This window comes from Phalangium opilio, unplaced genomic scaffold, assembly GCF_054372755.1.
Source record: "Phalangium opilio isolate 3A_F unplaced genomic scaffold, DU_Popi_V2 ptg000045l_1, whole genome shotgun sequence".
Taxonomy (NCBI): Eukaryota; Metazoa; Arthropoda; class Arachnida; order Opiliones; family Phalangiidae; genus Phalangium; species Phalangium opilio.
The window spans coordinates 6333232-6356666 of record NW_028324168.1 but is presented as its reverse complement, the minus strand read 5'-3'; the positions used below and the strand labels follow the sequence as shown (position 1 = coordinate 6356666).

The 23435-nt window shown below is 36.2% G+C and overlaps 4 protein-coding genes across 6 annotated transcripts; 1 reads left to right on the top strand and 3 right to left on the bottom strand.

Moving 5' to 3' along the window:
- Positions 1–52: 52 nt before the first annotated feature.
- On the bottom strand, positions 53–12729 carry Nup358 (nucleoporin 358). 2 transcript variants are annotated; one of them, XM_089838136.1, is made up of 15 exons: positions 12513–12729; positions 11717–11784; positions 11523–11636; positions 11364–11454; positions 10860–10919; positions 10544–10774; positions 9961–10139; positions 9341–9867; positions 9182–9279; positions 8365–8621; positions 1397–7674; positions 1152–1327; positions 779–1078; positions 470–721; positions 53–383 (listed from the first exon to the last, which is right to left on the bottom strand). In XM_089838136.1, exons 1-15 carry the CDS (start codon positions 12582–12584, stop codon positions 321–323), a joined length of 8766 nt encoding a protein of 2921 aa, XP_089694262.1. In that variant the 5' UTR covers positions 12585–12729; the 3' UTR covers positions 53–320. The 2 variants fall into 2 exon arrangements, with proteins under 2 accessions (XP_089694262.1, XP_089694263.1); XM_089838137.1 differs by lacking the exons at positions 8365–8621; positions 9182–9279; positions 9341–9867; ... (4 more) ...; positions 11523–11636; positions 11717–11784 and having other exon boundaries at positions 12513–12678.
- Positions 12730–12815: 86 nt separating this feature from the next.
- On the bottom strand, positions 12816–14637 carry mRpL39 (mitochondrial ribosomal protein L39). Its single transcript, XM_089838164.1, has 9 exons — positions 14511–14637; positions 14209–14427; positions 13935–14074; positions 13762–13861; positions 13624–13685; positions 13286–13549; positions 13147–13218; positions 13009–13056; positions 12816–12932 (listed from the first exon to the last, which is right to left on the bottom strand). The coding sequence occupies exons 1-9, from the start codon at positions 14584–14586 to the stop codon at positions 12882–12884; spliced, it is 1032 nt and encodes a 343-aa protein (XP_089694290.1). The 5' UTR covers positions 14587–14637; the 3' UTR covers positions 12816–12881.
- LOC149677127 (cilia- and flagella-associated protein 45-like) lies at positions 14621–18320 on the top strand. The gene is made up of 8 exons (XM_089838162.1): positions 14621–14756; positions 14821–15121; positions 15188–15366; positions 15575–15743; positions 15819–15926; positions 16034–16341; positions 16921–17139; positions 17781–18320. The coding sequence occupies exons 1-8, from the start codon at positions 14698–14700 to the stop codon at positions 17848–17850; spliced, it is 1413 nt and encodes a 470-aa protein (XP_089694288.1). The 5' UTR covers positions 14621–14697; the 3' UTR covers positions 17851–18320.
- LysRS (Lysyl-tRNA synthetase) lies at positions 17872–21899 on the bottom strand. 2 transcript variants are annotated; one of them, XM_089838156.1, is made up of 9 exons: positions 21741–21899; positions 21107–21251; positions 20778–21046; positions 20019–20205; positions 19552–19960; positions 18608–18873; positions 18324–18536; positions 18119–18262; positions 17872–18048 (listed from the first exon to the last, which is right to left on the bottom strand). In XM_089838156.1, the coding sequence occupies exons 1-9, from the start codon at positions 21770–21772 to the stop codon at positions 17956–17958; spliced, it is 1758 nt and encodes a 585-aa protein (XP_089694282.1). In that variant the 5' UTR covers positions 21773–21899; the 3' UTR covers positions 17872–17955. The 2 variants fall into 2 exon arrangements, with proteins under 2 accessions (XP_089694282.1, XP_089694281.1); XM_089838155.1 differs by lacking the exon at positions 21741–21899 and adding an exon at positions 21375–21688.
- Between the last annotated feature and the right edge of the window lie 1536 nt (positions 21900–23435).

Here is a 23435-nt window from a genome sequence, read left to right as displayed (position 1 = left end):
TTTAATACCTTAATATTTTAATTATTTGTTTTTTTGAAGAAAAAATTCAAGATTTGTGTTAATGTAGTTGGTTTTATCGTCAAATTACATAATTAGCCATGGCTATTTACAGAATATCATCAAAAAGTTCTTTAGAACAGATTTGTAGAGTTTGAACTTATATATATATATATGGGTAAAGATGTAGGGCAGATTATTCAGTTCTTAATTTTAAACCATTAAGTTTAATTTAATTTTCTTTTAATTAATTAATGCGGATTAATTTTTAAATTCATCGGGTAATTTATCTTCCTAAAATTAAAACATGCTAAAAAAAAAAATTAATTTCTTATGGGCGGGTCATCACGTTCAACTATTTCAGCTTCAACCGCCATACTTTTACCCTAAAAATTACGTATTTAAAACTTAACTAATTAGTAATTAAATATAAATAAGGTGTATGCTCTATACTATAGGAAGAACCGCTTACCTCTTCAAACACCTTTTCAAACTCTTCAACAGCATTTTTGGAACTGAAACTGGCTTTAAACTGACGTCTTTTTGGAGGATCCACTGACATATCAATGGCAGTCCAAAAAGCCTCACAATCCTTTGTTCTTAGACAAGTTTGTAAGGCGATGAAATGGTTGCAGAGAATTTCCTCATTATCATTGACCATTTGAATTCTCGCTCCAAAGATCGAATCATCATACATAATTTGTAGAGTTCCCATTCCAATTGACTACGTTAAAAACATGATTATTAAATGTAGGCCTAAATGGAGAGAAGATTTACTAACTTTATATTCGTTCGTGTTGTTGAGACGTTCAGACAATGTGACCCGTTTCTGGAACATTATTTCTTGATCATCTTCATCCTCTTGATACTCTTCGCTGTTCACTGTATTTTGCGTTTCTTCGGGTTCTTCAATGATTGGCTTACTGTTTTCCTCAATTTTCTCTTCTTGGGTAAGTACAGATTCATTTTCGGGTTCGGCTTCGACAGAAACAGTCTCTGAAGAAGTATTAACCGCGTTCTCGCAAACGTCTTGCCTACATTCGTCAAATTTTATTTTGAACTGCGCCAGTATGTCCTTTGTCTAGAATAGTAAGTAGTTAAAACGAAAATAAACAATTACCTAGGCAAAGATTTCGTATTAGGTGATAGATTACCTTAAACCTAATTGCAAATAATTCAGATATTAGAGTTCCTTCAGTAAAGTCCATCGCTGTCCAACACAAAGAATTATCACTGTTTGTCATTTTGTTCAGTTCAACTTCAGGCGTTATGTAATGATTGCAAGCTACTTTGTGAACTTGTTCGCGTCTCAAAAGTAGTCGATATTGGCCTAAAGATCGTGAAAACCATTAAGCACCTACCATTCTTTTGTCAAAAGTAAGACCCAACTTCGCCTTACATTTCGAGTTATGTTTCAATATTTTGAACTGCCCAACGCCTCGTTCTTTCCATTGCGAAGTATCCTTGTCAAATCGATATAATTTGGCTCTCTCATTGAATACTGGCATTTCTTCCTCCTCGCCAGTCTTAACTTCGATTAACTCCGGTAAAGGTACAACTGGTTCAAAATGAACCTCGGGGCTAGGCGCAACCTCGTCATCGTGAGCCCCTACAGCCCTTGAAGCTATTGTTTTGGCGCCAAAGAGTGGAGTACCAGCTCCTTCAAAGATGTTTTTCGTTGTTGATTTAAACGGGGTCAAGTTGTCCGCTTTTTGGCTAGCTAATGCTTCGAATGAGAACCCTCCAGCCATAGAAAATGATCCGAAAAGAGATTCAGACGCTGAAGAATTATCTTCTTTCGGAGTTAAAGTAGTTGCGGGTAGTTTGAATAAATTTGTTTCGGGTGCCGTTGACGCTGGTTCAGGTTCTTTAGGAGGAATAGTTGATTCCTGGATTACTGGTTTTTCCGCAGTCTTAGTTTCTTCGCCATCAGAACATCCTCGGCAACCGGGACAAGGTGGTTTCTCATCGTAAAAGAAGAACGAAGGTGGTAATTGAAGCAGAGCAGCTTTGCTTAGCTGTTCCTCTGTAGGTACCCTTTCAAAAACCACCTCAACTTCTTTATCACATTCAAGACATCCTCGGCAGCCTTTACAAGGTTCCTTCTTTTCGTACAAGTAGAAATTGGATGGCAATTGCAGTTTTTCAGCCATCTCCTTCTGTTCGGCTGTAGCTTTCTTTTCCTCCACGACAGAAATATCGGAAATAACAAATTTACTGTCGGTAACTTTAGGGGAGCCACCAAAAGTGAAGCTTCCAGATTGAGGAGACTCAACACCAAACCGGCTGGCGAGACCAAATGCTCCTGTGGCTTTAGGAGTGCTCGAAGTGTTCATCTTGAACGAAAATGTACTAGCTGATGAAGGTTTAGTCTCCGAATTGGCATTGGGCTGTATTACTGATGTGGTAGACGTGGCTTCTTTTTCATTTAACTTTTGAGCAAGATCCGAAAAGTCCAAACGTTTAACCGCTGATGTAGTTGGTTTCTCAGTAGTTTCAATTTCAGTAGAAGCGGGTTTAGTTGGCGAGATGACCTTGTTTTTATATTCCTCAACGATTTTCTCGAACTGATCCGCTACTTCTGGGCTTTTAAACCTAATGGCGAATTTTTCAAGTTTGGCTTCACCCTCGGAGAAGTCAGAGGCAGCCCACATCCAAGTTTTTTCATTTTTCCTTTGCAGTTTAACATCCTTGGACAAGCAATGATTCAAGCAAGTCTTCAACACTTGTTCCCGTCTCATTAATAATCTAGCTTTATTATCTTTTTCATTCCAAAGGACCTTTATGTCTCCGGTTCCTCTTTCTTTCCATTCTCCACCATCGAACCTATAAAGCTTAGCTCTCTGACTATAAACGGCTAATTCGTCTTCTTCTCCAGTTTTCACGTCAACCTTTGGCGGAAGAGGTATGACGGGTTGAAAGAATATGTTATCGGCGTCGGACGAAACTTCTCCTTCATCTTCGGTTCCATAGTTTATGGAATCGTTTGGTGTTCCGGGTGATTTAGGACCTTTACTAGGAGATCTGGCTCTCGGTCCAGTGAAGTTGAACTCGAATTTTTGAGGACTGCCGAATCTAAATTCGATGGAAGACTGAGAGGCATTGCCAGACAATTTCATAGCGTTACTGAAAGGTCCAGAAGGTGTGGTGCCAAATATACTCTTCACCGAGGAATCCTGCGTTTCGGTGTTTCCAGCATTACTTCCAAATGCAAAATTGCTCGAAGTAGTTGACTTGATATTTCCAAAAGTGTATTCCTTCTGACCAAACACTGGATTATTTGGGGCGTTCGTACTAGGGATGCCAAATTTAAAAGCTGTAGGGTTGTTGGAAGAGTCTTGCTCAGTTTTTTCAGTTGGTTTTTGAGGTTTAGGACAACCGCAAAATTCACAGTTAGGCGAGTCTTTCGTATTATCTTTATAGCAAGCGCTACACTCAAAGACTTTAAACTTTTGCGGCAGCGTGAAAGTAAACGTCGATGTTGTCTGAGAAGGAGCTAAGGTTGTTGAGGAAGAATCTTTGGAAGTACCGCAAGATAAGCAAGTTGCGTCTTTAGCTTCGTTTCTAACATAACATTCTTTACATTCCCAGGATCCTACTTTGGGTTTGAAAGCCTCGGACAAGGGTTTAAGCGCGGTATCGGTGGTAGTGGAAGAGGGTATATCTTTGACTGACTGCACTTCGTCTTTAGATTCTTTGCAGCATTTATCAAACACTTTTTTGAAGTTTAATGCCAAATCTACAGTTTTAAACCTAATGGCTAAATTTTCCGTTTTAACTTCGCCCTCGGAAAAATCTTGAGCGAACCAAGTCCAAGCCTTGTTGCTGTTGTTCATGACAGTTAAGGCCATTTCGGGTAATATATAATGATTAGCGCAAAGTTTCAAAACTTGTTCCCGTCTCATCAGAACTCTAAACTTGCCAGTGTCTTTATTTTTCAATATCTTGGCATTACCAATCCCTCTCTCTTTCCATTCTTTGGTAACTGGGTCGAACCTAAAGAGTTTTGCCCTCTCGTTAAACAACACTTCTTCGTCTTCTTCGCCAGTTTTAACTTCAACCAATTCGGGTAAAGGAACGACTGGCGCAAAATCAACCGAAGGTTCAAACTCTTCCGGAACTTCTTTAGAAGTATTTGGACTTTCCGAAGTCGGAGTAAAAGCGCTGGTTTTGCTAGTAACGACACTCTTAAAAGCCGAATCAGTTCCAACTTTAGGGGACTGGGTTGTTGATAAGTTTCCAAAAGTTAGAGTCGGTGGAGTTGATGGAAAACCAGTTCCAAAAGTAGTTGTGGTACCAAATACGTGAGACGCTTGACTCGTAAGTGGATTTGAACTCAGGGTACTTCCAAATGCAGCCACACCTCCAAAAGTGTGAGACGGTTGAGTGGTTGGTGGTTTAAACGAAGAACTACCAGAAAATGGCCCAGATCCTCCAAAGATGTTTGTTGTCGGTTCAGTAGTTAGTTTCGGAGGAGTAAATTGGAAGCCAGCAAAAGGACTTTCTTTCTTTGGTTCACTAGGCTTGGTTGTTTCCTTAGAAACATCGGGTTTATTTTCTTTCTTGGTAGCATCGGGGATTATTTTAGGAGGGGCTGTGAATGTAAAGCCGCCAAGTACAGTTTTGTTAGTCTGACTAGTGGGCTTAGTTGCGGATATCAAATCCAAACCGGTAGTCGACGATACATCATTGGCTGGAGTAGAACTTGGCAAAGAAGCGGGGATACCAAATTTAAACTCCATAGGTTTCGGTTTCACAATGTGATCAGATGATTTAATGAAACCCGATGATGAAGAACTCGATAAGTCAACACCTCCAAAAGCATTAGGAGTCGTGGGTTGCGCAGAAGCTGGTTTAAATCCAAATTTCAACGCGGTTGGGTTTGAAGCAACTTCAACTTTAGTCGCCCCGGGTTTAGGTTGTTCGCAAGCCAAGCATGCCATTTTGTCAGCGGCATTTGTTAGGTAACAAGCCTCGCAAGTCCATGATCCAGATGCGGGTTTGAATTTATCACCAAAACCATCTTTAGCTACAGGTGTGGATGACAAAACTGGATTTGTCGCTCCAAATTTGAAGCTGGAACTGGGCTTGGGTGTAGCGCCAGGTTTAGGTTTTTCACAAGCAATACAAGCTTGCTTATCTTCAGAGTTAACTAAGTAACAAGAATCGCAAGACCAGGACCCAGCTGGTGGTTTAAATTTGCTTCCAAAACCACTTTGAGGAGCTTCCTCGGATTTCTTATTAGATTCTTTGGCGACGGATTTGTCAATAACAGTCTTAAGAGGAGGAGGAGTGGCTTCCTTGATTTCATCCTTTACGTCATCTTTACTAGCGGATCCATCCCGTTTTTTGGCATCATCAAAAGCAGTTTTGAAACTTTTGGCAATTTCGGCAGTTTTGAAGCGAATGCAGAATTGTTCCGCTTTAACTTCCTCATCAGCGAAATCTTCCGCAATCCATATCCAAGCTTTATCGTTATCCTTCATGGGTTTTAACTCCATATCGGATTTGATATAATGGTTGGCGCAAATCTTTAGAACTTGGTCCCTTCTCATGACCAACCTAACTCTATCGAGAGCTTCATTCAATAAAAGCTTAATGACACCAACCCCTCTCTCTTTCCATTCTTTTTCAGTGTAACGGAACAACTTGGCTCTTTCCTCGAACAAAACTTTCTCGTTTTCTTCACCAGTTTTGACATCAATTTCTGCCGGAAGTGGTATTAGAGGTTTGAAGTAACCGCCAGTCTCTTCTTCCGATTCATTTCCGCTCGCGTGCTCGTAGCTGCTGTCCTGTTTCTTCGGGGACTTATTGGAAACAGCTGCGGAGGGTGAGGGCCAATTTCCAGTGCTTCCAAATAGACTCGTATTTGGCGTGGTAGTTAAAGCAGTCTTCAACGGACTGCTATGCGATGATTGACTTGCCAATTGCGAAGATCCAAACGGACTAGCAACAAAATTAGGGGTTGATAATATCGCTGGAGGTTGATTAGACGCTCCAGATGATCCAACTGAAGGTGGCAGTGGAATTTGGAAGGCATGAGGCGCGTTATTAGCGGCGTTTTGATTCCAAGTAGAAGACGGCTCAGAAGTTGGTGCCGAAATTGGTTCTTTATTGGATTGGTTAGGAGAAGCGGTAGCTTGTTGGGTCTGAGTAACCGACGTTTGCGCATCCTGACTAGGGAAAGGTCTAGTTTGTGGTGGAGCAATCGGATGAGTCGCTGGAGGTATAACACCTTGATTAGGTGGAGGCATCCTGAAGTTAAACTGTGGTAATTGTTGTCCTTCACTAAACGGTAAGCCAGGAGCTGGTGGTGGGAAGTGAGGGTAATAATTTCTGGGTCTTTGAGAGATATCCATAGGTCCCATGGGAGGTTGACCCATTGGGGCACCAGGAGGATACTGGTGATGAGGATAATGAAGCATCATTGGAGGCTGAGGAGGTCCTTGATAGTTGTAACCCATATTAGAGGCGCCTCTTTGGGGTCCATGAAGTACTCCATGTCCATACGCGTTGTAACTATACCCATTGTCCACTTCAACGTGGGAATAGTCGTATAAATTATCCTCGTAACCATTATCTTCCTCTTCTTCATCCAATTCCTCTTCAGTCGTGGATTTTAAATGAGGACCTCTTGATCGACTGCAGTGTTGACACTTCGCCTTCTGAAAATCCTCAAATTGCTTCTTCAAACCTTCGACATCCTTTTTCATGTCTTTCAGCTCACTCAGTATGGCCTTATTAGATTCTAACATCGCGTTTTGTTGCTCGACTGAGCCGCTTCTCAATTCCACCAAGGTTTTGATCAGATTCTCTTGCGTGAAAGCCAATGCCCTAATCTGGCAATCCAACCGTTCAGGGCTGGGACGGACGTGTCTTGCTGAAGGCGTCTCTGTTAAGCTGGTATTATTCGCGTTTTTAGAGGGCGAATTTCTGGGTGTACTATATATTTCGTAAGAGCCATTTGAGACATTGAGTCTTCGTTGAGGGCTACCATTTATAACGCTCGGTTCATCCTCTTCAGTTCGGTCATCATCATAGTCCAAAGAAATTGGGCGTTGAGTTTCGGTTAACTCCATCTCCAAGGCTTCAATCTCTTCTTGGAGTGTTAAATTCAAAGGATGCTTCCTATCACCAGCTATTCTATCCATGGTTGAGTACAACGCTTCTTTCGCTTTAGTAAGAAGAGCGGTTTTCTTTTGCTTATCATCACATTGAGCCGCTAGTTTCTTTAGAACTTTGGCTTCATTGTAAGCCGCGTAAGGAAGGCTTAATTTGGAAAATTCCTCAGCCGCGGCTTCTAAGCAACCGATATTCATATTATGGCAAGCGATGTAAAACCTTCCCTCTTCTCTAAGCTCCGATATTTCTTGCGAAGATGGTTCTTTACCACCAATACCGAATAATCTTTCTTTCGGTTGTTGCAATCTACGATTCGTGACAACTTTATTCAAAAGTGACAGAGCGATAGTCCAATAATGAACGGCTCTTTCCTCTAAAGCAACGACTTCCTCCAACTGATCATCTTCCCCTAATCTCTTCCGAATTATCAGCGCCTGATCAGCGAAGTGTCTAGCTAACTCAATAACTAAAGAAACGTCTAAACCGTGATTTCCAACACCTCTAATTACTTCTAACCCTCTTCGTAGAATCAATCTTAATTCACTCATCTTTTCCCTGAAATTCATACGAAAATATTTGTTTAAAACGAAACAAATTCGAGTTACGACTTCATATAACAGGGTTCGGACGAAAATCCCTGATTTTCCAGATTATCCCTGACCAAATTTTGCCTAATATTCCTGACAATTTTGAGGTGTTTACCAGAGTCCACTTAACCTACACACCTGACCCATATTTATCATTGCTCGAAACGAAATCCCGACTTTTTAGAAAAAATAAGCCTTAAAACCCCGACTTAGTCCCTCATTTTCCAAATCCAGGACTTATCCAGGTTGCGTACGAACCCTGATATACAATTGGCTGGATTCGTATATCGTCATGATTTGAAAGTTTCAATTTGACATATAATGAAACCTTTTTGGCATTTCACATGCTCAAAAAGTAAAAACCCAAATTTCCACAACTTTTCCCCAAAATCAACATAATTTTTAGAACAAATTTCTTTCCCTTGTCAACTGAATTCCAAATCAATACAAATAAAAATTTCTTTTGAAAACTAAACGAAAAAAAGAGACGGACAATTTTGACATACATTTCAAACACGTACAAAAAAAACTCCCAAATTTTCACAAATAAACTTTTCCCCAATATCAACATAATTTTTTTTTTCTCATGTCATTTGAATTACAAATCAGTTCGAACACAAATCTATCTATTACATTGAAATCCCTGAAACAAACATACTTTGACGTATTGCTGTACAAAGAATAGGCCGTTCTCCACCAAAGTGTCTGTTCTTCGGTACATAATGGATCCCCAATATGCGGTGGAAAAAACAATACAGAATCATCCGAACGTTGCATCATATTACGCCTTTTTTCCATCGCATTTTCAGTAGTAAAAACAGCGGCAATTAAAAATGCTTCGGTATCTAACTGACACAATGATTCCGGCGAACCATTGTTTAATACATCGCTACTATATTGCAACTTCTCAAAAACCTTTAGATAAAATATTCAACACAATTTAGGCCTATATATTTCAACTCTAACCGAAATAAATAAATAAATATTTAACATATCCCAGGGAGCCCACTCTTAAATTTAAATTCCTTATAGGAAAAATAGGAATTTTTTTCCGGAATTATAGGATTTTATAGGAGAAAAAATGTGTTTTTATAGGAAAATACAGGACTAAAAATGCTCTAATATAATACAATTTTGGGCTTAAACTATGTAGAAAAATCCCAAAAAAAAAAAAAAATAACAAATTGGATTTTACTTTGAAAACTCAGAAGAACTTAATTAAAATATAACATAATATAATATATAAAAAATCCACAATTTCGGTGTCTATTCAAATGTGATCTCGATAAAAAAAGCTAAATTTTGATAAATTTGATGTTAAACTATACGAAAACTTCGACAAAGTCAAAAATATAGGATATTATAGGAACTTTCATGAAATTATAGGATAATATAGGACAGGTTCAAAAATATAGGAATTTATAGGAATTATAGGACCGGTGGGCTCCCTGAATTATCCTGAAAAATAAATTCACCTGAAATTTTGGTGGATTTTTATTTTTATTTTCAGATTTTCGATGCAAAATCAACCATACAAGATGGTGTAACGAATCGGGGTAAACTTTATGCGCAACTGAAGAGAAAATAGAGCACAAATATATCTCTATCTTTTCCAAATGTCAACTATAAATTACCTTTGTCATATTCTTGAAGAGATCCCGCTGATGGAAACTCGAGGGTACTTTCGACAAAAGCGGAATCGTGTAGAAAGTACGATTGATTCGAAACAGCCTGTTTACCCAAAAGGCTAAAAGCTCTTTGAAAGATTTTGTCTCGAACTTGCGGTATGCAAGTCTCATTTTTCATTCTTTGAAGAAACTTATTCTTCTCGTCTTTGCATAAAGAATTGAGAATATGTCCGGCGTAACTCAATCTCAAAATACCGTGTTGGTGAACCAATTGATAAGGTTTTTTGTTTTCAATCTTATTAAACCAAACTTCTTGATACAAATTATCCGATTTCAAAGTATAGGCGACTAAAAGAAGAGCCGCGCTGTAACGGCAAGCTTCTTTCCAATTTCCTTGATCCTTTTTAGCTCGTTTTAAAAGTAAGCAAGCTAAATGTAAGTATAGTTGACCCTTCGCGTGATGAAACACGTATTTAAAAGGACCTTCTTTGCTCAATGGAAGTTGACTTAATTTTAGTAGAAATTGATCAAACCTAATTAAGAGTTAATGAATGATTGGTTGGTTTAATTACGGGGTATCTAATCAAGATCTGATTGAATTGTTTTAATTTTTTAAAGAAGCCTACGTTTGTAAAACAGAAGCGGCATCGGCCACGCTACGTCCGTGTTTACTCGGAGTTTCGTTTGAATCAGGGGGTAAAAAATGAGGTTCGGCTAATAGTAAGGTGACCAAATGATTTAGAACTAACGCATAGTGAATACAAAATTCGATTTTAAGTTGCGGTCCAAGTTCTTCTTGATAGGCCTTGGATTTTAAATTATTTTGAGTATATTGAAGTATTTAAATTCAGGGTTCATAAAAATTTGGAAAACCGAGTTTCCATGAGTTTTCCAGGGGTTTTTTGCCATATATTTCCCTAAATTTCCCAGGGGTTTTTTGCCATATATTTCCCCGAGTTTTCCAGGGGTTTTTTTGCCATATATTTCCCCGAGTCTTCTAGGTTTTTTTGTCATATATTTCCCTGAGTTTTCCAGGTTTTTCCCATATATGGAGTAATAACAACGAGAGTGATTTTCCCTGATTTTTACTAAAAATTCTAAACTTCATCGTGTTTTCCCTTAATTTTTTATTAACAATTTATTCCCTCGAGTTTTCCAGGTTTGTATGAACCCTGGAATTCTAATTTTCTCCTAAAAATTAATAATTACCTCGCAAATATCTGATAGACAATAATACCAGTCGACACTGTGTGGAAAAAGCTGTTTTTCCTCAACTTTAAGAGAGAAGTTGAAAGCCTGATCTATTCTTTCCGTATCCATATACAATTTCAACATTTTTATATACAACATAACATCTCTAGGTCTAGCGTTAAGTTCTGACGAAATTAAGTTTTCTAACTCCTTAAGATTTGGTTCTCCTTCAGCGTTTACAATACATTCCTTAAGGTTATAAATTTAAGAAACATTTTTTTAACACATTTCTAAACTGCTGGTACAATACGAGAAAATATGTTATAAATCTTACTCTTAGTTTAAATACAGTTTTGTTATGTGGAAATAACTTTTCAGCTCTGTCAGCCCAATACTAAACATTCGTAAATAAAAAATATTTAGTTCTATACTCTTCAATTTCCAAATCTATAGGCAAAAGTTTATAGCTAAAAACTAAAAGTATACTTCGCTGAAGCTTCCTCCCCCTTAACCTCTTAGAATAGTGTCGACCCCCTCTGAGTATGATTACCTTTACGACCGTAGCACAGGGAACGCGCGTTAATAGGCTCAATATAGACTAGTATCGTTAGAGAGGGGATGTAACTGTATCCCTCCCTCTAGACGCGCTCTTGTAAGAGGGGTTACTGTACGCACGCAGTAGGGGGGATGACATTGAGCTAAGAGATAAAAGGGTATGTCGTTTGCATACGAGAGGAGGGTTGTTTGCTTTTCATCTAAAGCCAAAGGCTGGGGACAGTGAATGAAGTACACTTTTCGTTTCCATCTATGAACTTTTGCTACAAGACGACTAACGTACCCTAGCAGTATCAGGATCAACTGGCAATTGACAATAAAGCTCGCAAACTTTCAAAATAACATCTTTTTGATTAGGATCTAAATCTAGTGATCTGAATGGGTAAAAGGCGTTTGTAATGGTTTGCAACTTGAATGTGTGTCAACTTGTCAAGATAAGAACCTTTTATAACATTGAAGAGCTCTCTCTGAATTCCCAGTAGCTTCAGAGATTTGGCCCATAAGTTTGTGACCCGCGGAGTGTTCATCCTTTAGGCTTAAGAAACTAGCCAGATGTCTAGATTTTATCGCGTCAAGTTAATTATTATTACCAAAGTGGGACATAATCTTAACATTGTATCATAATTTCTAAACTACCTTTGTGCCATTTCATAGGACTTGACTTCAAAATATAACCTAGCGATATTGTAGCCTTTAAGGCTTCTCTGTAAGGTCAAAACATTTAATGTAGATGGGACGGATTCGCCTAACCTCGCATGGAGAGGTCAACGAGACATAGAACTTTCACAATGAAACGACATTTGAGTTAAAGGGGCTGTTCGGACAGTGGGACAAACGACGATCTTCCTCATAGAGCTTAACATAGCGGGTGGGTAAAAAAGGAGAGGGGGTCGGACAGCCCCTTTAACAAAGAAACTCATTCATGTCAAGGGCATCTAACCATAACCACTTAGGGTGACCTGCTATAACGTACATTGACCAAGACGCTCGTTTATAAGAAAGCTGGCTAACATTAAGGGGTTATTGGTTGTACCAATTGGAAAGAAATAAGAAAGAAATTTAGGAAATAGCTTCACAAATTTTTCTTTGTTATGTTCCCATGCCGATTTTTTAAAATAGCTTTAGTTATATAACATGGATTCAGTGCACCAATTTAGAACAGGCCTCCCCAGCTCCCACAGTGAACCTTATCCCCAAAAGACCCCCACCAAAAAATTCTATTTCAAGAATTCAAATTTCCACGTTTTTCCATGAGACGGTTGAGACCGAAACCATGACGTTTCCCGTACCGTTAAGATTCCCTTCCTTAAGCCTCGGTATGCCGGCAAAAATTAATCCAATCCGACGTCATTCGCCGTCGCCAGCGGCTTTCCCGGGTTCCCCCTTCCCTTTGTAGCCGTTTGTAGCTTAGAAAAAAAAGGCCAAGGCTTACCTCATATTCATTTTTCTGCTTACTGAAGATGTCAGAAACATGTTTATCCACATCCTTTTTGGTCCGAAACATGATTATAATCTTCACTTTCACAAATTTTCAATTAATACCGTTAACACATAGTAAAAATACCGACTTTGCACGACAAAAACCACACAAAGCGACTCAAAATTACCGAATGAATCTGATGAATGACGATAACCGTTACCTTTCAATATTGGCCGCTAGGATCACCAATGGCGCTAGTTACCTCGCTAGAATTGCGTTTTGGCGCGGAAAATTTAAAAATGCATAAAACACGTGTTATAGGCTTTATTCACAAAACTTTATTTCTAATTAATTAAAGAACACTAAAAAGATAAATATTAATTAAACTGTAGCCTCAATTCCTCTGTTTTCGCCAGTTAATCCATTTTCATTCTGAAAATTTGTATTAGGAAATAAAATAAAAAATAGGCCTAATAGACCTACAAACTCTATTAAATTTCATACTAACCAATTTTTTGGCTCTTTCAGCCACTACATTAAATGCGTAGGGGTTTAACTGATTAAAAATGATTAATTAATTAATTAATTAATAATCTGATGATTTAATAAAAATTAATTTGTAAAATGAAGAAAATGACAAATGTACCTTTAATTGAGAAGGTATTGCCACACCTTGAAATCTAACTAAACTTTCTTCTTCCAATTCAATTACATGTGCCTTAAAAAGGAAATTTCATGACTTTTGAGTTGAAATATGTTATAATAATTGAATGAATTATAATTACAGCAGTAATTTTAGATGTTCCAATTTGACCTGTTCTTGAAATCATGGGTCCTCTGCTAATATCAATGTGATCATTAACTCTGTAGATTGTAAGGGTACCTTCTGGATTATTATCAGATTTAATGATATCTGGGATTTGTTTTAGTTTATATTTGTTATCCTCAAACATTTTTGACGCCAATTTTAAATCTATATCCAATCTTTCAAATTTATAATCTTGTTTAACTAATTTCCATAACATGACAGTAAGAGCACTTAGTTCATCCTGTTAAGATTAAAAATTTTAAATTAATTAAATTAAGTTTATAATGATGCTTAAAAAATAAAAATCTTTTTTACATGTTTAGGTGTCCAATCTTTCATGTTTAAATTGACATCATAGACAAAACTACCAGAAAATACTGGAAAAGTTTATTTATAATTGAATATAATTTAATAATAAGTTAATTAATAATTAAAGGTAATTAATTTAATTACTATCTGGTTTAGGCCAGCTATGAAGTTCAATGAAATATTCATCTTTAAATGCTCTTTCCAGTATTAAACCCATTAGAAAGCTACAGCTTCTCCAAAATGCCTATTGAGATTTTATTTTTACGTGTTTACGTCTAAATTTTGCTACTCAATTTTAATTAGCAGCCACTTATTACCTTATTACATTCAAAAGGACGATTTTCTAAAAAATGTTGAAATGTAAGTTTGCAATCATTTTTTAATGGTCTGTGCATGTCCCATACTTGACCATTAACTACAGCTAACACAGATCTATTGAGTAGCATCTCATTTACATCTAATAATTACATTTTTAGCATCATTTTGTTGGCTTATATAGACTAATGGCACCCCATGTTATTTCCCCATAGAGCTTAATACAGTCGAAGGCAGAGGGGTGCCATTACCCTATTAGTGTACTGATGATCTCACGTTTAGCACAGTCATATGGAGTTGAAATATCTTTGTTCATTAGCATAGTACAACCATAATACGGGTCTACATAATCGACTTCAATCTTCTCGATTCTCGTAACAAGTCCTTTTTGTCTTTCGAGCTCTTTATCGAAGAGTTTATTTCGTTTTTGACGAACTTCTTCATTAGTTAGGTGGGATGAATTTCTTAAAAATTGACATATAGGCTTCGTATGACCTGATTTTACGCGATAATTAGTTTAAAACTTCAGATGGGGTTTTAATTATAATCATATAAATTAAATTAAAGTAAAAACATACCCAATTTCCTGAGAAATTTAAAAGAAAACGGGTTGATACTCATTTTTGAACGAAACACCACACTGACGGCAGCCATTTTCTACTCACTAAACCACGTGACTTTCAGCGGGAAATTTAAAAATTTGCGGGAAAACTCCGTTCGGTTCCGTTGTCATGGTAACAAAACCCAAACAAATACCAAAAAAACATGATTCCAAAAAGAAAAACGCTTCAAATTGTAACTAAAGACGGTGTTAGAAATATATTGTAGGGTTTTAAAGTTAAAAATAAGCTTTGGTAAACAACTTAAATGTGTTTCTTCCATCTTTAGAATCAAATCTGACCAACCACAACCCAAAAATGTAATAATATCCAAATCCGATCTACAACGTTTGACTGATGAAGCCAAAATTCATCAAGAAAGATCGCGACATGATATAAAACTCGATAAAGATAGGATTAAAAACAAATCAGACAATTTGAAAAAGCAATTTCAATGGGAGTCTGACGATGTTTTGGAGTCAGAAATATCAGTAAAAGACACTGATGACGGTGATGAACGAAAATTGCTACTTAATTTGGCCGCTTTCCAAAGACCCGAACATGAAAACGAAAGCAAACAACTTGATAAAGTACCCCCGATAACATTTGTAGGCCTAATACTAAAATTAAACTTTTAAATTATTTAAATTACTTAGTTGATAATGAATGCTAAATGTCAAGCGATACGCGATCAACAAATGAAAGAAAAACAGGAAATGAAAATTATAGAGAAAAACAATCTTTCTAAACTTGAAGAACACATTGAAAAGATATTTGAGAAAAAACAAGAGGAGGAAAATTTAAAAGTTAGGGAAACTCGCCTTAACCGAATAAGGTTGGTTACTACCGCGCCATCCGCCATTGGTTTAGTGGCGTCTGCTAGCCAGAACCCACTTACCTTCTCAGCCTGTGAGAATTCAACCAATCCCGTAGGAGTAACGGATTCAGGCTAGCAGAAGCCACTAAACCAATGGCGGATGGCGCAGTAGTCCTTGATAGTTTTTAAGACTAATTAAACACTAATTATTTATCGTTTATTTCAGACAAGCGCAAGAAGTAAGTCAGCAAATAATGGAAAAGCAAAGAAACAAAATAATTGAGAAAGAGGAAGAATTGATGGAAGGAGAAAGAATCCTTCGAGATGCTGAAGAGTTTCAGAAACAAGAAAATGAAAGATTAAAGAGGAAAAAAGCTGAACAGAAAAAATTACTAGTTGACTATTTCTTTCATAAAAATTTGATTAAAACACGAATAATTTATAATATTTAATTTTTTAAATTTATAAAGGACGATCTTTTGGAAGAAAAATTAAAGTTACGTCAAAAGAAAAAGGAAGAAAGAGAAAAAGAGCAAAGAGAAACTTTGGAAATTGCCCAAAACATAATTGAAAAAGCTGTTAAGTTTCCAAGAAAAACTAATATAAACATAAAACTCTCATTATTTAATGCAAATTTTAGTAAAATTAGTGTTTTTTTTTATTATTATTATTTCACTTCATCTAGGACCAAAGAGCGCAACAAGAAGATAATATGAGGAAAGAAAAGCAACGGTTAAGAATAAAATACCAAGAAATGGTTCTAAACAAAAAACCTCCCAGCACTAATGATAAGAAACGCGAAGATTTGATCTTAAGAAGAGCTTACGAAAGTAAAGAAAGGGAATGGCGACTACAAGAGTTAGAAAAAGTTGAAAAAAAGAAACAGATTGAAGAATCACTGAAACAATCCCATTTAGAAATGGCAAGGATAAGGGAAGAAGAGAAATTAAAGGAGAAACAACGGGAGAGAGAAGATTTCCAGAAATTTTTAATGTATAAAAAAATAATTATTTTAAGTTTAAATTTCTTCTTAAAGGGAGGGTGAAGTAGAAAATCAAGTGATTTTTTATCGATTCTTCTACTAATTTTAAGACCATTCTGCATAGTGGAACATTCAGGAAATACCAGCTCCGAATGATTTTAAAAATCAAATTAGGTTCAGATTTTAAGGATAATTTTAAACAAGGACTGCCGACCAATCACGTAACGCCCTGCCTTTTTGTTAACAAAATTCTCGTGGCACGCTCCAAGTCTCGCGCCACGATTGTCACGTTGCGCGCCAAATTTTATCAAATCTCGTGATAAATTTCATTCAACACAGAACGTGCCACGAGAATTTTGTTAACAAAAAGGCAGGGCGTTACGCGATTGGTCGGAAGTCCTTCTTTAAAATTATCCTTAAAATCTGAACCTAATTTGAATTTTAAAATCAATCGGAATTGGTATTTCCTGAATGTTTCACTATGCAGGCTGGTCTTGTAATTAGTAGAAGAATCGATAAAAAATCACTTGATTTTCTACTTCACCCTCCCTTTAAATCTTAATATAAGTTAAATTACTTTAAAAATTAAGCCTCCAACAAGAACAAGAGAAATTAGAACAACAAAAAGCTAAAGAGAAAAGAGACGCCAACATAAAATACGCGGAAGAAATGAGAAAACAAATAGACCTAAATAAAAAACTAAAGTCTAAAACACCGTCGCAGTTAACGGAACCTGGAGTTACGCCACCTGACAAATCAATACTGGATAAATACGATCACGTTTTAAGAAACAAAATAAAGAAATTAAAGTAATCATATCATTAATTAAAATTTCCCTAACCTAATAACATAAGGAGATCATCTCTCTAAGGGCCCAAGCGCATCTATTAGCAAAAACATCTAGTTCTGCTAGATGTGACGTAGATTTTGTATAGGGGCTCCTTCCGAATTTTTCGTCAAATTCGCGGGAGAGAAAAATAATTTTCAAAATCAGCCACGACTGATATCCTAAGCCGGTCGTGGTCTAGACGCGAGCTCTGAGATAACGCTCCCAAGCGGATGGGAATCAAACTAAAACAGGCTGGTAGTCGATAGAGGAAGGACTGAGGGGAAAAAATAAGTAAGAGAATTTCCAGAAACCCCCAGCTCTCTCGGACACAAGAGGTATAAATTCGCGCTTAGTAAAAATCACAAAGAGCTGTCGTGAGAAATCTTTGAAGGAGGGAAAAATGTTCAATGCCGGATTACTCTGCAGCGAATGCGCTCGGCCTCTGTTTAGGCTATACAATTATTGTACCACTTGAGATGAGACGGATGGCTGACCAAATCGGACATACATACATTTCAACCGTAACATAGACTCTTGGGCCCTTAGAGAGAGAGATAATTTCCTTATGCTAATAATGATAATAATAAAATAATAATCAAAGATACAACCCTAATCTTTCAGGGATGAAAATATACCTGAGATATACCTGAAAGAAGTTGAACGCCGCTATGAAAATTTAAAATTAAATTAAATTAAATTAATTACTCCCCCATTCTTATTCTTTTAATTTATAATTTATTCAATTGAAACCCGACATAAAAAATCAGATTACACTGAAGAAAAAAGCACTTTATTATCAAACTACTTGTGACGAGTTTCCGATGGTTTCATCAACTTTATCTTTGGCTCCATGTTCTTCTGGACGCATAGCGGGGAAAAATAGCACTTCCTAAAGATTAAACGCGAGTTAATTAATTTAATTAATCATTTAGGTTAATGTACTTAGTTAATAATACTACCTTAATGTTATAAGAATCAGTCAAAAACATTGTTAATCTATCAATTCCCATTCCCCATCCGGCAGTTGGAGGAAGACCATATTCTAACGCATTACAAAAGGTTTCATCAACTAATTGGGCTTCATCATCACCAGCTGCTTTATCCTAAAAATTTAATTAAACTTAATTAATTAAACGTTAAAATAAAAGAAAATGGCGTCTATACTTTGGCTTGTTGCTCAAATCTTTGCCTTTGTACATGAGGATCATTCAACTCGGTGTAAGCATTGACAATTTCCTTTTTCATGACAAATAACTCAAAACGTTCTGTTAAACCCTTAATGGAACGATGCCATTTGGAAAGGGGACTCATAACTTCAGGGTGCTCGCAAATATAAGTGGGGTTAATGATTTTTTCTTCAATAAATTCGCCAACAAGCTAATTAAACAAGTTTATTGTTAATTAGTGAAAGTATTTGAGGCTTGATTGATTGTTGATTATTTACTAACTTTATCTAAAAGTCTGGCTGTTGTTCTAGGGGCGGGACATTCTACTTCATGCTTTACGCATAAATCAGAGAGAAATTTATTAAATTCTGGTGTTCCAAATTGAGTTGGATCAGGGAATTTCACTCCAGTTGCATTTTCAATCTCGGGAATCATATAAACTCTCTTAAAAGGTGGTGTAAAGTCAATTTCAAATGGTTCCTCGCCAGATTCAACACCATTGGGATGATATTTAATCTTATATGACCCGGTAATCTCCTTAACCATTCCTAAAAGAATTAACCATTCCAATAAATAATTGAAGGAAAAGTTAACATAACATTATACCTTAAAAGAACAGCCTTTTTCTAAATATAAGAGATCTCTTACTACAAAATAATTAGCATTTATTTAGTCCTAAAAATAATCAAGGACTACTACACCATCCGCCATTGGTTTAGAGGCGTCTGCTAGTCAGAACCCACAAGGGATTGATTCAACCAATCAGGTAAGGGTAAGGGGTTCTAGTTAGCAGACGCCACCAAAGTAATGGGGGCGGAGTAGTGCTTGTTTTTAAGACTAATTAAATACTAATTATTTGTACTAATAAGATTATAAATAATCTCTTACTACAAAATAATTAGCATTTATTTAGTCTTAAAAATAATCAAGGACTACTGCGCCATCCGCCATTTTGTTACTGTCGTCTGCTAGTCAGAACCCACAAGGGATTGATTCAACCAATTCTGTAAGGGTAGTGGGTTCTGGCTAGCAGACATCTTTAGTTTAAAGCAATGGCGGATGGTGCATTATTATTCTTTTATAAGCCAAATTAAATGCTAATTATATTGTAATAAGAGATCATGTATTCTTTTTAATATTTTTCCTTTCATATTTTGAAAAAGGCCATTCTTTTAGGGTAAAATGTTATGTAACCTAAATTAATCTCCTTTAAAACTAATTCTTACCAGAAACCATAGTTTCAGTTATAACCATAAGATCTTTATAATCAGCATAAGCCATATAAAACTCGCAAGTTGTAAATTCAGGGTTATGTGTAAGGTCAATGCCTTCATTCCTAAACTGACGCCCTATTTCATAAACTCTATCAATCCCCCCAACAACAATCATTTTATGATACAATTCGGGCGCTATTCTCATAAATAGGTCCAAATTGAGCTCATTGTGATGAGTTATGAAAGGTTTAGCAGTTGCTCCGCCCGCTATTTGATTCATCATAGGAGTTTCAACCTCCAAAAAACCTAAATTATCCAGAAACCTCCGTACATAGTTGATTATTTTAGCTCTAGTGATAAATTTCTGTCGGACATTGTTATTAAGGATCAGATCCAAGTAACGTTGCCTGTATCTCGTTTCCTAATAAACAGATACGGATATTATTTGTGGTTTCTTTCGTAAATTAACTCCAACCAACCTTATCTTTAAGGCCAAAATGTAGATGGGGTAACATATGAAGGCAAGGTGATAATAATTCCATTTTATTTGGAATTATACTTAATTCCCCTTTCTTGGTTTTTCCTGGATTACCAACACAACCTATAATATCTCCTCTTCTTAGTTTGGCATTTATTTTGGTAAATGCATCCTCAGATTCATAGAACCTTTTGCAATTTATAAGGGTTTTTTAAGATGCCAAACACAACTCATCCTGATTTAAAGGGAGGGTGAAGTAGAAAATCAAGTGATTTTTTATCGATTCTTCTACCAATTTTAAGACCAGTCTGCATAGTGAAACATTCAGGAAATACCAGCTCCGAATGATTTTAAAATTATTTCAAATTAGGTTCAGATTTAAAGGAAAATTTTAAACAAGGACTGCCGACCAATCGCGTAACGCCCTGCCTTTTTTATTAACATAATTCTCGTGGCACGCTCTGTGTCTCGCGCCACGATTGTCACGTCGCGCGCCTAATTTTATCAAATCTCGTGATAAATTTCATTCAACGCGGAACGTGCCACGAGAATTTTGTTAACGAAAAGGCAGGGCGTTACGCGATTGATCGGCAGTCCTTGTTTAAAGTTATCCTTAAAATCTGAACCTAATTTGAATTTTAAAATCATTCGGAATTGGTATTTCCTGAATGTTTCACTATGCAGGCTGGTCTTATAATTAGTAGAAGAATCGATAAAAAATCACTTGATTTTCTACTTCACCCTCCCTTTAATAACTTACATAGCATTAGCCATGACTTGAATCTTAGTACCTTCCCCTCTTAGATCGTAGAATATTAATTTAACCCCCGATTCCCGTTTAGTATGAATTCTTCCAGCAACGCTAACAGTTTTATCAGAGAGTATTTGACCTGGTTGCAAAGTATCTCCACCGTATGTTTCAATAAATTCTTCTAGAGATGTTGTAACGTTAAATTTATGGGGGTATGGATGTTCCCCAGGTGTGTTTTTCAATTGCATAATTGCTTGAGAACGAATTTTGAAGTATTCCTGGTTTACAGTATAGGTTTAGGATCTTATTTAAATATGAGTTACTAACGTAAAATTTACATTTGGATCCATATCCTCATCTGAAACTTTCTTTTCTTTGGCTTCAGCATTGTTGGATTTAACTGGAGATCCTTCATGCTTTACTTTATCTTTTTCCTCCTTCTCCTTTTTCTTTTGTTCAGCTTTAAGCCGCCTTTTTAGTTCACTGTTATATAAAAATGATGCAATTTCTAACTACTTTTTATGTTTCTAATGTTTATAGATTTGAAAGGCACATAAAACTACCGGTTTTTTTTACAAATATGTAACAGGAATATATAAAACTAACCTAAAATTTGCCCATCTCATCATTAAGGCATTTGGATTTGGATTACAAAGAGAATTTCTTAAGTGCTGATGATGCAAGAGCAAGAACTTTCCGTTGTTAAGAGAGCATAAACGTTGAATTAAACGTAACCCAGCAATATTGACAACTTTACTCATTTTAATGCTTAATCCTGAATAATAACTATCATTATTTAACTTTGGATTAGCTTTAGGGGCTTGGTTTTTTATCTAAAACTATAACTTTCACTTTTCATCTACTGTCCACGTTGCGACCGAGGCTTAAGAACACCGGTAGCTTTAGGCCTTTGTTAAGTTATGATTATGACGAAAGTAAACTAAAATAAAGGTTTTATAAAACGTATCTCACTTTTTACTAAGCTTTTCAGGTTCGTCCGCCATAACTTAGCTTTACTAACTTATTAAATTAAATTAATTGATCACAAATATTTAAATACTGACAAACACCTGACACATACGGTCCGCGACTCGTGTCATAATATGTTTAAAGGAAATATTAACACTATGACTTGGCAGTAAGAAGTATTGAAAAGAGGGCGCGCGTATAATATAAATAACGCTGACAAGGTACATAGTAATTAATTCCTTACGTCTAAAAATAGTGTCTGTATAGTGTCGCCCTCTATGATATGATCACTGAACTAAAATCTCCCCAAAATTGATGCGGAAGATGAGGAGGATGGAAATTTGGAGAAACTATTCTCTATGACGTAATGCGCGAGGATATGTGTGCAGTAACGTTTAAAAAAGGCCCAATAATCTAATACTCGATGTTTTTTTCGTTTTCTTTCATCCATAACTATCCAATTTATATTCAATTTTTCAACTAAAGTTTAAACCATAAAAAATAGTAGTATTTCGGTGTTTGAATTTTATTTTTGTGTGAAAATTGATGAAAGGGCTATTGTGAGAACTAGACAGGCGAAACAAATTCAGTCCCTCAACAGGCCGAAAAATTTATTGTATGAGTAAATAGAATCGAAACCGATTTAAATAAATTTCCAATAAAATTAGGCCTACACAATAAAATAAAAAAATAAATACGAAGACATTTCAAATGATGAATGGCTAAAGCAAACGGCAACCAGACGACTAGCCTAGTCGACTTCATCCTTTGAAAAGAGACTTTGCTGGTTTATACATTAAGATAAAGGTGGCGCCATTTCTTGTATTTTTAAAAGAAACTTAAGAAAAAAAAAACTAATAATAATTTATCGGGGAATCAATTAAAGTCGGGTTAGATCAAAGAAACCATTTTAAATATCTCTATCTTTTTAGACTATACCTGAAGCCATATTTACAATTACAGGCAGCGTTTTATCATAGGGGTTGGCAAGACAGGGATTTTGTAATTATCACTGAAAACAAAACTTAGTTTTGCATAGGCAGATGAGTTTATGTAAATTTCATGTTATACACTTCCGCAATAGGTCTCAATTTAGGATTGTGGCCAAATTTTAAATATACATTTTTTCTGAATTAAAATAGAAACAGACACTCAGAACTTCATTGTAAGCTATCTAATAATGAAGATAGAAAATGTAGAAAAAGAAAAAATTAAAGATCTGGGAGGGAGTGAATAACAGAGATAATCTTTAAGTAGTTTGGTAGTTTTGGAAATGAATTGCCCATTTAGCCCTCATAAATCGTTCTTTTCACGTACAACTATATACCCTCTCACAGTACGCGACTGGATTACAACCGACTTGTAAATCAAGTAAAAAAAAAACCAAAAAACATGGAGGTATTTACGATGTTTGATTAGTCCGATAGTGAGAATAAAAATTTGAAATTAGAGAAATACATTCGAGTTACTCCAACCCGTTTTTAGGAGTGAAATAAAAAAAAATTGTGTAGGTGAAAATTATGTTTGATTCCAAATCAGTATGTATACCATAAGTTCATAAGATATGTTCCTCCATAAGTTTGCCACTGTTAGTGAGAGCTTGTCATGAAGTGACCTACGTAGGTCATAGACTAGAGGTAAAGCGAAGACGCCAGGTAAGTCTCTAGCATTACGAAGTATAGGTGGTGTCATACTTAT